Source organism: Protomyctophum parallelum, assembly GCF_964188405.1.
Source record: "Protomyctophum parallelum genome assembly, chromosome: 14".
NCBI classification, from domain to species: Eukaryota; Metazoa; Chordata; class Actinopteri; order Myctophiformes; family Myctophidae; genus Protomyctophum; species Protomyctophum parallelum.
The window spans coordinates 3,515,135-3,529,605 of NC_139709.1; the positions used below are offsets into that span (position 1 = coordinate 3,515,135).

Here is a 14,471-nt window from a genome sequence, read left to right on the forward strand (position 1 = left end):
TAAAAGATAGTTCCCTGACAGATAAAAAAAAAAAAAAAAGTAGCAATGCCTGAGAAAAGGGACGTTCACACCGACCTATAATTAAACTTAAACTATAATTAAAATTAAAATCACACCCGTGTGAGGGGAGCGGCGCTCTCATCGTCATACCTCATTCCGGCCAATCACAATTTGCATCCTCACTTTTGTCTTCAGTGTTTGTGATCCCACAGACCAATCAAAGCTGGACATGGGAGGGGCCAACGCCCCTCTATAACTAGTTCCTTTTCCGCTAGTTTGGTTCTGGAAGTGGCTCCTTTTACACCAACAGAACTGTGGTTCTTGGATCCCAGTGGAAACGGTGCCAGATGGGCAAACATTTTAGTTTTATTGATAACGAGCACGTTATCGAGCCGGGTTCTTATCGAGCCCACTATCGAGCATTAGCTATTATTTTGTAGACAGAACCAGTATCTTTTACTATAGAGCGTCGCAGTCCAGCCCCCTTTCATGACGACGCCAGGACCAGTCCCGCCCCCTTTCATGACGACGCCAGGCCCAGTCCCCGCCCCCTTTCATGACGACGCCAGGCCCAGTCCCCGCCCCCTTTCATGACGACGCCAGGCCCAGTCCCGCCCCCTTTCATGATGACGCCAGGACCAGTCCCGCCCCCCTTTCATGACGACGCCAGGCCCAGTCCCGCCCCCCTTTCATGACGACGCCAGGACCAGTCCCGCCCCCTTTCATGACAACGCCAGGCCCAGTCCCCGCCCCCTTTCATGACGACGCCAGGCCCAGTCCCCGCCCCCTTTCATGACGATGCCAGGCCCAGGAAATAATTACCAATGCATTTTCCCCTCATAGACATTTCAAAAAGTATTTATGTAAAGACCTTATAAGCGTCGTACGAAGCCAACTCGAGTTGTGACAAAATAATCATGACAACAAACGCAATATTTTGAACACCCGTGTGAACTGAGTGGTGCAACTACCCCCCCCCCCCTCTTAGCAGGCAACAGTGCAGCACTCTCTCTGTTTCTGGCACAACAGCGCCCCTACTGGTACTCATACTGGTGCTTATTAACCAACACATAGGTAGTCCCATAGGTGAAGCGACACATAGGCGGACACATAGTTGAACACGGACATTGCTGTTCCTTGGAGTGGTTGCACCACTCAAAAACAACAAAAAGTGTTGTAACGTGCCATTTTTTTCTTCTTTCTAATTATTTTGTTCGGCCCAAAACATTGTGTTTTATTGTCATGATTTGTCACGAAAAGAGTTGCCTTTTGTCCGCGACGTAAACGTCTTTAAATAAATACTTTTTGAAAAGTCTATGAGGAAAATGAACGGGGAATTATTTTACCGGGTCTCTCGAGGGGGCGGGGCTGCGACACTCCATAGGGGCCTTCAAATACAGTACTTTTCTAACCGATGGGTTCTGGTTCTGGTTCCGGTCCCAGCTGCGGTTCTAGTGCTCGGCGTGAACGTTCCTGAAGACGTGACACTCACAACTCAATGCTACGTGATCTGGAATGGACTTATTGTCTGTAAAAAAAAAAGAGGGCTTATACATATATATACAGGCTTTTAAATCATTGTTTTGTCACCATTACCTTTTTTATTTTAAAATATATATATATACATTTCTTTTCTTATTTGACTAATAACAGCCATGATCACTAACCCTAGCAGAGCTATGATGAAACCTGGACGGTGAAGAAAAAGCCGGTGTGTTTTTCGTTTCATTTCAGGCTCACCTTTTTTTTTTTGTGGTGTGTGTGTTTTTTGTCCTTTAGCGCCAGCTGTACCGCCGTCGTCACGCCACCACGGTGTGTGTCAAAGTAAAGTCACCACCGCTGGGCGGGCGATATGAGCATTAACCTTTCAGCGCCCTCAAACTAGACGCCCCCGCGTGGCAGAGCGGGTTGGAGGTAACCTTGTGTAGGCCTCGCTCACACTGTTACAACATGCATACAACATCTGTCTCGTCTTGTCTTGTCTGTATCCAATGGCCGCCCCCCAATGCATTTCCAATGGAAGTCACATGGTTTGACAAAACATTTCTCCCTTCTCTCCCCCCCCTCCTCTCTCTCTCTCTCCCCCCCCCCCTCCTCTCTCTCTCTCTCTCTCTCTCTCTCTCTCTCATATATTAGCAGGCAACAGTGCAGCACTGTCTGTCTCTCTCTCTCTGTTTCTCTCTCTCTCTCTCTCTCTCTCTCTCTCTCTCTCTCTCTCTCTCTCTCTCTCTCTCTCTCTCTCTCTCTCTCTCTCTCTCTCATATATTAGCAGGCAACAGTGCAGCACTGTCTCTCTCTCTCTCTCTCTCTCTCTCTCTGTTTCTGCATGGCACAACAGCGCCCCTACTGGTGCTCATACATAGGTGAACACATGGACATGGCTGGTTGTAGGAGTGGTTGCACCACTCAAAATGTTTTGTCAAACCATGTGACTTCCATTGGAAATGGCATTGAGGGCGGCCATTAAACACGGACAAGACACAAGACAAATGTTGCAACAGTGTGAGTGAGGCCTTATCGCCTGTCTCGTTGCAGAGCGAGTTGGAGGTGTGTGAAAGTTCCGTTTGTCATCTTTTTTTTATTTTATGGTTTTGTTTCTTCTGCTCACCAGTGAGCAGATTTGACTGACCGGTGCTTTTTTTTATTACTTTTTTTGTATATTCATATTTAGTCTTCTTAAACCCCTAAATCAGTGATTCTTAAACCAGTGATCCCCTAAAACGTCTTAGCCCGTTGTTGACGCAGAAGAGAAATTCGAGCATTTGCCCCGGGACACGGACTAGTGGGAAATAGCAGATCTACAAGCTCACAACACGTCACTTTGTGTCACGTTGTGAGCTTGTAGATCTGCTGTTCCCACCCCCACCCCCCCCCCCCCCCACTACTTCTTAAGACATTTGTTTTCTAATTTATGGAATCCTTTTATTTCTTGAAATTACTGGGGGGGGGTAAAAAGTATTTTGTTTTTAATTGATGACAAAAAAAAACATCTTTTTGTTGGGAATGTTTTCCACAAATGGGTTCCCGACGGCTCACAATGTGAGCTTGTAGATCTGCTATTTTATCCCCAGAATAGCAACGCTACAGTATTTTAAAGTGGTGAAGTGTGTTTGCGTGCGTGTATATATGTGTGTGTGCGTGTGTGCGAAACAGACAAACGAGAGAGAGAGAGAGGTGTCATAAGAGAGTGCCTTATCGCTATACTACGCGTGTCGGTCGAAATGGTCTTGTTGGTTTTAGTTTTAAATAGTGAGGCTAAATTTGCCCAGTCAACATTTTTAATCCGCGCTACGCGCCTAGCGTGTGCGTTTACGACGCTGTGGGGTGTAGTTCCTCTGTTGTCGTTCCTCGCGCTACGCGCCTAGCGTGTAGTTCACGACACTGTGGTGTGTAGTTCCTCTGTTGTCGTTCCTCGCGCTACACGCCTAGCATGTCGTTTACGACGCTGTGGTGTGTAGTTCCTCGCGCTACACGCCTAGCGTGTAGTTTACGACGCTGTGGTGTGTAGTTCCTCGCGCTACGCGCCTAGCGTGTAGTTCACGACGCTGTGGTGTGTAGTTCCTCGCGCTACGCGCCTAGCGTGTAGTTTTTTACTACGCTATGGTGTGTAGTTCCTCTGTTGTCGTTTCCTGCCGGTAGGGAATGTATTTCATAGACGCGTTCTTTTGTTTTTCTCAACGTTGTGATTTTATTGTTTTTTTGTTGTTGTTGTAATGCTTCGCTCCACTTCATATCGTCACTGTCGGGGCAGAATACCTCTTATCTCCGTATTATAACTTTCTGTGGGTTTAAAAAAAAAGAATCCATCCATCCATTATCCGTAGTCGGGTCAGCGGGGGAAACACCAGGGAGCTCCAGACTTCCCTCTCCAGAGCAACATTAGTATAACTTCCTCCTGGGGTGATCCCAAAGATCCCTCCATCTGGTCCTTGGTCTGCCCCGGGGTCTCCTCCCAGTGGGACGTGATCCTTGGTCTGCCCCGGGGGTCTCCTCCCAGTGGGACGTGGTCCTTGGTCTGCCCCGGGGGTCTCCTCCCAGTGGGACGTGATCCTTGGTCTGCCCCGGGGGTCTCCTCCCAGTGGGATGTGATCCTTGGTCTGCCCCGGGGTCTCCTCCCAGTGGGACATGCGTGCCTCGAGGACCTCCCTATAGGGAGACGCCCGAGAGGCATCCTAACCAGATGCCCCGAACCACCTAAGCTGGCTCCTTTCCAGGCGAATAACCACGACTCTACTCCCGAGTCTCTATCGCGTGACTGACTTGTAGATCTGCTGTCTTTGATGCTTTTTGATCTGAATCCTGAAAAGTAACACTTTTCGGACATATGAGCCCCCCCCCCCCCCAGCCCGACGGAGGCGATACGAAAGCTTTTGTTTTTCTCTCTCGTCGTAATTATCATGACGATAAAACTCACACCGCGGAGCTCCAGTTGTCGTCTGTTCCCTAACTAACTAACTGACTGACTGTTTAATGTTTATGCTAGTTTACCTTTCTTTTGTTTTCCACGTTTGATGTCATATTTTGTGAACTGTTGAAATGCGATGGCTGTAAGTCACCGACCGACGGGCAAACGCCATCTCTAAATGAGTCGCCTGTCTAGGATTCTTTTTTTTTTTTTTTTTTTTACATTTGTTCTTTGTTTGTTCGAATAACGGTTGTTCTACCTGCATTATCTGTTTGTTTGGGGGGGGGGGGGGGGGGGGGTTTGAGTGTAAAAGGATTCAGAGGTTGTTAAGCTACAATAGTTTTTTTTTTTTTGTACTACATTAAACCGGACGGAAGAAGTATGTATCAATGTATGTACCCCTGACTGAGGGAAAAGACTCATATTAAGATGCTGGCGTGCACTCGATTGTACCTCAATGCCAAGTTTGTTTGGTCCACCTTGTTTTTCACTAGTAAATAAATGTACCTCTTTTTGTAAAAAACCTGGTGTGTAAAAGTCTTATTTATTTTACCTCTCTGGGGATCAGGGTCGGTTAAACGGTGTCCGGAGAACTCGCCAGTTTACCGAATCGCCGCAATTTAGTGTGTTTTAGTTTTACTTCACCTTAGAGAGAGAGAGAGAGAGAGATGTTTAGAGTTAACACTAGAGAAAGTAGGAATGCCAAAAGTTTAAACACAAAAGTACAGAGACAATGTAATTAATTAGTGAACCATATCCTGAAATGGGAGTCCTACTTTATCATTGGTATTCACATACTCACCTTTTAAATGGTAGGTCTACTTTATCATTGGTATTCACATACTCACCTTTTAAATGGTAGGTCTACTTTATCATTGGTATTCACATACTCACCTTTTAAATGGTAGGTCTACTTTATCATTGGTATTCACATACTCACCTTTTAAATGGTAGGTCTACTTATCATTGGTATTCACATACTCACCTTTTAAATGGTAGGTCTACTTATCATTGGTATTCACATACTCACCTTTTAAATGGTAGGCCTACTTTATCATTGGTATTCACTATACTCACCTTTTTATCATCATCTCTAGCTGACCATTTAATTGCACAAAATAATTTGATCACTTTGGAAATGAACTCTAACATCAGTGGGTTTGACATAATTATACCGATGAAGACAGCATGTTAGCATAACGATGAAGACATTGATGAAGAATTTTCGCCGCAGCCACTTGGTAAACTGTTTGTTATATATATATATCGTAAACATTTGTATTTTATTGTACAGCAATATTGGATGGAGCTATGCATGTGTCCCTCTGCATGTGGCCATGATGGGACGTGGATGACCTTGTCTTCATGGGCGTCATCTGGATTGATTGATTGATTGAAATATTTAACAGTTTGTAGAATTTACAGTACATTTTAAGCACAAACTCAATACAAAGACTGTTAACTGTGAGTGGACGACCCAATTAAGCATTACACTTGTTTACAACAGGGTCCACATTGTTCAATTCATCAAAACATTTAGAGACATACAAACATTTAGAGACATACAAATAGACATTTCTATGTAGCTAAAGAACAGAACAGGAATTCATCATATAGGAAGCAAAAAAGGGAAAAGATACATTATACAGTGAGGGGAAATGGGGGGGGGGGGGGGGGTGGGGGGGGGGGGGATTCAGATTTGACAGAGGCCACCAGTGGACCCCCTATACTATACTAGTGGTCCCCAAACCTTTTCATGTCAAGGACCCCCAGATTGACACTAATAATTAGCCTGTGGACCCCCATTTGAAGAGATGCCATGATGCAGGGAACCCCATAAGAGAAGATTCGTACGGCTCTAGCAGTGATTCTCAACCCATTTAATTTCAATTAAATGGCAAATATCTCTGAGACCCCCAATTTATATTGTAAAATCAATGTTATTTTAACTCAGATTTTTTGATTGATTGAAATATTTATTAACAGTTTGTAGAATTTACAGTACATTTTAAGCACAAACTCAATACAAAGACTGTCAACTGTGAGTGGACGACCCAATTAAGCATTACACTTGTTTACAACAGGGTCCACATTGTTCAATTCATCAAAACATTTAAAGACATACAGACATTTAGAGACATACAAATAGACATTTCTATGTAGCTAAAGTACAGAACAGGAATTCATCATATGGGAAGCAAAAAAGGGAAAAGATACAATATACAGTGAGGGAAAATGGGGGGGGGGGGGGTGGGGGGGATTCAGATTTTACAGAGGCCAGTTTCGAATTGCAGACTGAGAGTGTACAAATGGAACCAAATTAACCCTAATGATCTCTGAGAGTGTACAAATGGACCGGTGTACAATTTTTTACTCTCAGAGTTGCCGACCCATAAGGGTCCATTTAGTTCCAAACTATCATTTAGCTGGGGACCCCCTGGAACTCCCTCAAGACTTACTTCATAGAATTATTATTGATCAACTTTTAGCATAGAATTGTAGACAAAATCTTATGCAACAACAAAATATTCTTTAGTTTGGGTCTGAGAGGCTAAATGTCATCAGATGGTGGTCCGTGGCTCAAATGGGTCTGAGAGGCTAAATGTCATCAAATGGTGGTCCGTGGCTCAGATGGGTCTGAGGCTAAATGTCATCAGATGGTGGTCCGTGGCTCAGATGGGTCTGAGAGGCTAAATGTCATCAAATGGTGGTCCGTTGCTCAAATGGGTCTGAGAGGCTAAATGTCATCAGATGGTGGTCCGTGGCTCAAATGGGTCTGAGAGGCTAAATGTCATCAGATGGTGGTCCGTGGCTCAGATGGGTCTGAGAGGCTAAATGTCATCAGATGGTGGTCCGTGGCTCAAATGGGTCTGAGAGGCTAAATGTCATCACATGGTGGTCCGTGGCTCAGATGGGTCTGAGAGGCTAAATGTCATCACATGGTGGTCCGTGGCTCAAATGGGTCTGAGAGGCTAAATGTCATCAGATGGTGGTCCGTGGCTCAAATGGGTCTGAGAGGCTAAATGTCATCACATGGTGGTCCGTGGCTCAAATGGGTCTGAGAGGCTAAATGTCATCAGATGGTGGTCCGTGGCTCAGATGGGTCTGAGAGGCTAAATGTCATCAGATGGTGGTCCGTGGCTCAAATGGGTCTGAGAGGCTAAATGTCATCAGATGGTGGTCCGTGGCTCAAATGGGTCTGAGAGACTAAATGTCATCAGATGGTGGTCCGTGGCTCAGATGGGTCTGAGAGGCTAAATGTCATCACATGGTGGTCCGTGGCTCAAATGGGTCTGAGAGGCTAAATGTCATCAGATGGTGGTTCCGTGGCTCAGATGGGTCTGAGAGGCTAAATGTCATCAAATGGTGGTCCGTGGCTCAGATGGGTCTGAGAGGCTAAATGTCATCAGATGGTGGTTCCGTGGCTCAAATGGGTCTGAGACTGAGAGGCTAAATGTCACCAGATGGTGGTCCGTGGCTCAGATGGGTCTGAGAGGCTAAATGTCATCACATGGTGGTCCGTGGCTCAAATGGGTCTGAGAGGCTAAATGTCATCAGATGGTGGTCCGTGGCTCAAATGGGTCTGAGAGGCTAAATGTCATCAAATGGTGGTTCCGTGGCTCAAATGGGTCTGAGAGGCTAAATGTCATCAAATGGTGGTCCGTGGCTCAAATGGGTCTGAGAGGCTAAATGTCATCACATGGTGGTCCGTGGCTCAAATGGGTCTGAGAGGCTAAATGTCATCACATGGTGGTCCGTGGCTCAAATGGGTCTGAGAGGCTAAATGTCATCAGATGGTGGTCCGTGGCTCAAATGGGTCTGAGAGGCTAAATGTCACCAGATGGTGGTCCGTGGCTCAAATGGGTCTGAGAGGCTAAATGTCTAAACTATAGCAAATTGATCCATAATTATACAAGCCCACGACCCACTATTTTAGTGGGAAATAAGTGTTAACTAGCTGCTTTACCACCCCCCCCCTCCCCCCCCCCCCCCCTATTTCATTCTGAAATCACGCATCTTCTTGTCCTTAAAAAACTACTCCAGAAGCACGCGTCTAGATTGTAGAGTGAAAATGTACACTATGTTCAGTCAGAGAGAACTCTGTTGAACCACCCTCCGAAAAAAAGGTGATGCACAGTCACACACTCACGCACGGACACACACACACACACACACACACACACACACACACACACACACACACACACACACACACACACACACACACACACACACACACACACACAATATAGAAAAAGGAGAATATGTCAACGTGATGCAGCTATCGGTGTGTGTGTGTGTGTGTGTGTGTGTGTGTGTGTGTGTGTGTGTGTGTGTGTGTAGGTGAATTAAACCTCATCGCAGCGTGCACGCCACGCACGCACGCCATGCAGCAGCATGTATGCATGCATTGCAGTGCTTGTCTGTCTACCCAGTACCCACCGCTGTGTGTTGCACGCACGCCATGCAGCATGCGTGTGGCCTTTGAACCCATTGTTGTGTCGCGGGTGACGTCAGCGTCGTGGAAGGGCTCGGGAGGGTGGGAGGGAGGGAGGGAGGGAGACAGGCGGAGTGGCGTGTGCGTGTGTGTGAGTGTAGACTAGAGTGTGCGTGCGTGCCCCAGCCAGTGTGTGTGTGTGCGTGCGTGCGTGCCTGCCTGGCTGTGGAGTGGAGCAGACAAAGGCATCGGCGGCGGGGCGGAGTGAGAGGAGAGGAGGATAGGAGGGTAGTCAGCCAGCCAGGAGGTCAGGGAGGAACAACTAGGAGAAAGTACAGATGCAGGACAAGGAGGAGGACATTTAAGGATAAGCTCTTTTTTTAATATATTTATTTATATATAAATATTAGCACACTTCTTCTTCTTCTTCCTCCGGAGCGGTGTGGTTATATGTTCTGCATCATGGATCTGTATTTGGACTGTAGTGTTACACATGTGGTCTCCTGTGATCATCTGGACATACATGTGGTCCGGTGGTCCTCCTGATCCCGATCATAGGAGAGAGGACACAGCCGACTAGAAGACATTATTATTACGAGGAGGAGACAGAAAGACCACCCAACCGACCGACCGGGAGAAGGAACGTGGGGGTCCGACCGCACTCCGCAGCAGGACAACAAGGTCTGTCCGGGGCGGCGACACATGCAGACACACTCAGTCACACACAAAGCCAGCAGCCAGAGCCAGGCAGAGCAGCGTTGATATGAGGGGTGGGAAGGTTTTTTTTTAGCAGAACCCATACATACATTACATACATGCATGCATAGCAGGGGCAGCACCCACCCATAGCCATACCCACCCAGCAGCACCCATACCCCCACATACACAGCACCCTGCACCCACACACTGTTGTCTCTCCTCCAACGCCCCCTCCCCAGCCACTGTCCGCCAGACAGACAGTGTGTTAGGCTGTTAGCTGTTAGCAGCTACTACTATAGCCGCCTCTCTCTCTGTGTGTGTGTGTGTGTGTGTGGATGACTTCTCACTGAGACCATCTCCTCTCTGTCTCTCTCTCTCTCCTCCAACCAGAGAGAGAAACAAGAAGCCAGACTCTATAGTCTGAGGAGGAGAGGAGACCCTCACCTCCCTGACTGACTGACTGAGTGACTGAGTGAGTGAGGGGCTACAAATCAGGGTGAGTTGAATAGTTCTGATCATCATGATGAGGGGGGGGGGGGGGGTCCCTATGCCTTTATTATTTGGGGGGGGGGGGGGGGGGGGGTCTTTCTTTCTTTCCTTTTGGGGAGGTTTGTGTCTGGACACTGTATCTTTGGTTGTGTTTTTATTCAGAGCTAATATTTATGAGAGAGAGAGAGAAAGTGTAGTGTGTGTGTGTGTGTGTACTGTGTGTGTGTGTGTGTACTGTGTGTGTGTGTGTGTGTGGTGCGGCTGATGCTAACAGCAGCTAGCATCAGGAGCTACATCCAAACAAAGGGTCTCGACAGCGTGACTGTAGCAGAGTGAGTGGAGCTGCTGCTGGGGCTAGCCTGGTGGCTACATTAGCTCTGCTGCTGCTGTTGCTGCTGCTGTGTTATTATTATCATTATTATTACCTTCATTAGAATATGAAGTACTGTGTTTTTATTTTAAAAAACCCGACACATTAACGTCAGTCTGAGGAGGGTTGGGGTCCCGTCCTGGTGGGTGGGGGGTTCCCTTTGGAACCGGGTGCTTTATTTCTAGTTGTTTTTTTATTCTCATTTTGAAAGTGGACTTTGTTATGAGGGACAGCCTACAGCTCAGCGACACAACACAGGCAGACAAAAGCCTATCAAAAACAACAACATTATAACTACAGTATTAATGTATTCTCTGGTTGAATTAATAGATGATGATGATGGGGAGGAGGAGGAGGAGAAACCACCATTCATGACACCTTTTTAGGATGTTATTTAACTTTGAGATAAGAGAATAATATAACTGATGGAACCAGATTGCGCACCTTTTATTTTTTATTTTTTTTGTTGCAAATATTTGTAGCATCCAGCCACCTCCTCATGATAAACTGGGTGTGTAGTATTTTTATTTTAGGGGGGGGGGGTGGTACTGTATTATGTATTAACTGCCCTTTGTGTTGTGGTATTTTTATTTTATTATTTATTTAAAAAAAAAATATTGCTTTGTCAATGTAAATGTTAAGTTCCCTCGTATCCGATAAAGCCCTTAATTTAAAATGAATTTAAATTGTATTAAACTTTCTCTTTGTGTTGCTTCTTCTCTTCCAGAGAGGGCGTGTTGTGTCGAGAGAGGAGAAGAGCGCACCGGGCAGGCAGACAGACCGGGCAGACGGTGCCGAGCAGGCAGACAGGCAGGCAGACACACAGACAGACGTCCCAGGGGGGAATCGACCCCATAGCTTTCGCTCCACGTCCGTAGATGTGAATCCACGGGACGGGTCGTCATTCATCCTTTAAATCGTTTGTATTTGGGTTTAATAAGCGATGCCTAGCCCGCTGTTCCACCCGGACATCCTGGACCACGATATGGTGGTCAGCAACGGGGGGTTGGTGGGGGGTCGAGGGGGGGGGGGTGGACTCGGACCAGGAGTCGCTGTCCCGCGAAGACGAGGTCCTCCTCCACCACCACAACCACCACAACCACCACCTCAACCATCACAACCACCACCAACAGAACAACAACAACGGCCACCACCACCACAACAACGGCGGCCATCACCACCACCACCAGCACACACACAACAACCTCCACCACCAGGACGCGCTGCGCTTCGCCCTGGACCAGCTCTCCCTCATGGCCCTGGACAAGGAGGGAGGGGTGGTGGGGGGCCACCCCCAGGTGGGGGGCGGGGGAGGGGACCCCCTGGAGGGTGGTGGGGGCGGTGGGCCGAGGCTGAGCCCCCCGCTAGTGGAGAACGGAGGAGGTTACGTGGACCTCCAGATGCTGGCCGATGCCCAGCATCACCACCACCATCACCACCACCACCATCACCACCAGGGTGGAGGGGGAGGAGGCGGCGGGGGGTCCCGGGACTCGCCGTCCTCCTGCTCCCCTTCCCCCGAGTACTACGGGGTGTCGTCGGGCGGAGGAGGAGGAGGAGGAGGAGGAGGGTCTCAGTACCACCACCACCACCACCCCATGCTCCACGGAGGAGGGGGGCCCCCGCCAGGAGGAGGAGGAGGAGGGGTCTCCGGGGGGACGACGGGCGACCAGAGCGGGGGTTCGGGGGGGTCCTCGTCGTCGGTGCTGTGCAGCCGGAAGCGCAGCGTCAACATGACGGAGTGCGTGCCCGTGCCCAGCTCGGAGCACGTGGCCGAGATCGTCGGGCGGCAAGGTAAGAGCTTAATTGGACGTTTGATTGATTGATTGATTGATTGATTGATTGAAGCAGGGCACACATAAAACACTTTTTTCCCGAAGTCTCCTGAACTTGAACACAGTATATTTATTATTTTGCGCTGAACAAATTAGTTTATATAAATCCATGTCGTTACACAACGACCACATCTCCACTAGCTAAAGAGTGCTGGGTTGCACCCCGGAAATAGCTCTCAACGTTGTGAGCTTGTAGATCTGCTATTTTCGCTATTTCTTTTATTTATTCAAAAGTGCCCTCTTATGGGATTTGGGCCCCCTGCCTCTCTAAAACTCTTAGTATTTATTGACAGTATATTTCAGTAAATTTCAAGCACAACTCGATACACAAAAAAAAACTGTTAACGGTGGACTGACGACACCATATAAAGCTTTACACTTGTTTACAAGAGGGTCCACCCTTTTCAATTCATCATCATCATCATCAGAGGAGGAGGAGGTGCTTTTTGATCAGTGCTGCACAATTCATAGAAAATAAAGATGTAGATCCAGATTCAGACCACCTCTCTACGCATTCCTCTTTCCTACAGTTGAACAAGAATCACTCAACCTGTAGTCGGCTGTCCACTTCATTTCACTGTCCACTTCATTTCACTGTCCGCTGTCCACTTAATTTCACTGTCCACTTCATTTCACTGTCCACTTCATTTCACTGTCCACTTCATTTCACTGTCCACTTCATTTCACTGTCCACTTCATTTCACTGTCCACTTCATGTCACTGTCCACTTAATTTCACTGTCCGCTGTCCACTTCATTTCACTGTTCACTGTCCACTTCATTTCACTGTCCACTGTCCACTTCATTTCACTGTCCACTTCATTTCACTGTCCACTTCATTTCACTGTCCACTTCATTTCACTGTCCACTTCATTTCACTGTCCGCTGTCCACTTCATTTCACTGTTCACTGTCCACTTCATTTCACTGTCCACTGTCCACTTCATTTCACTGTCCACTTCATTTCACTGTCCACTTCATTTCACTGTCCACTGTCCACTTCATTTCACTGTCCTTTGTCTAGTGTCCACTTCATTTCACTGTCCGCTGTCCACTTCATTTCACTGTCCACTTCATTTCACTGTCCACTTCATTTCGCTGTCCGCTGTCCACTTCATTTCACTGTCCACTTCATTTCACTGTCCACTGTCCACTTCATTTCACTGTCCACTTCATTTCACTGTCCACTTCATTTCACTGTCCACTTCATTTCACTGTCCACTTCATTTCACTGTCCACTTCATTTCACTGTCCACTTCATTTCACTGTCCACTTCATTTCACTGTCCACTTCATTTCACTGTCCACTTCATTGCACTGTCCACTTCATTTCACTGTCCACTGTCCACTTCATTTCACTGTCCACTTAATTTCACTGTCCACTTCATTGCATTGTCCGTGTCCACTTCATTTCACTGTCCACTGTCCACTTCATTTCACTGTCCACTTCATTTCACTGTCCGCTGTCTCCACTTCATTTCACTGTCCACTTCATTTCACTGTCCACTTCATTTCACTGTCCACTTCATTTCACTGTCCACTTCATTTCACTGTCCACTTCATTTCACTGTCCACTTCATTTCACTGTCCACTTCATTTCACTGTCTGCTGTCCACTTAATTTCACTGTCCACTTCATTTCACTGTCCGCTGTCCACTTCATTTCACTGTCCACTTCATTTCACTGTCCACTGTCCACTTAATTTCACTGTCCACTTCATTTCACTGTCCACTTAATTTCACTGTCCACTTCATTCCACTGTCCACTTCATTTCACTGTCTGCTGTCCACTTCATTTCACTGTCCACTTCATTTCACTGTCCACTGTCCACTTCATTTCACTGTCCGCTGTCCACTTCATCTCACTGTCCACTTCATTTCACTGTCCACTTCATTTCACTGTCCACTGTCCACTTCATTTATATATAATGAATGTAGTTAATGATGTTCAGCAACTACAGACTAAATACGGTACATATTTTCATGGAGAAAACACATGAGAATGGTGTGAGAATCATGATCTGAGTTCTTTGTGGAGGGATACTCGTTTGAGCGGTGGAGGAGGAGGTAATCGTGCAGCACAGTTTGTTTATTTCTTGTCGTTGTGGGTTTGTTTTCTTTGGTGAGAAAGAAAAACGTGGCTTTTGTTGTTTGTTGTCGTTGTGGTTTTTTACGACGTCACCGTTTATGTCAGCGAGCGCGGAGCGTCCCGAACGGAGCCTCATCGTGATGAGAGCGA

The 14,471-nt window shown here is 47.1% G+C and overlaps 2 protein-coding genes across 2 annotated transcripts in view; both read left to right on the top strand.

The window, feature by feature from the left end:
• The window catches only part of uqcr11 (ubiquinol-cytochrome c reductase, complex III subunit XI), a 332,601-nt gene that overhangs the window by 23,513 nt on the left and 294,617 nt on the right, over positions 1-14,471 (top strand). The gene's annotated exons all lie outside the window — the stretch shown is intronic.
• LOC310870437 (RNA-binding protein MEX3B-like) overlaps positions 12,093-14,471 on the top strand; it is a 23,614-nt gene continuing 21,235 nt past the window's right edge. The window contains exon 1 of the mRNA XM_083781668.1: positions 12,093-12,195. Within this exon, the coding sequence (XP_083637794.1) occupies positions 12,135-12,195 (61 nt within the window). The 5' untranslated portion in view covers positions 12,093-12,134. The remainder of the gene's footprint in view (positions 12,196-14,471) is intronic.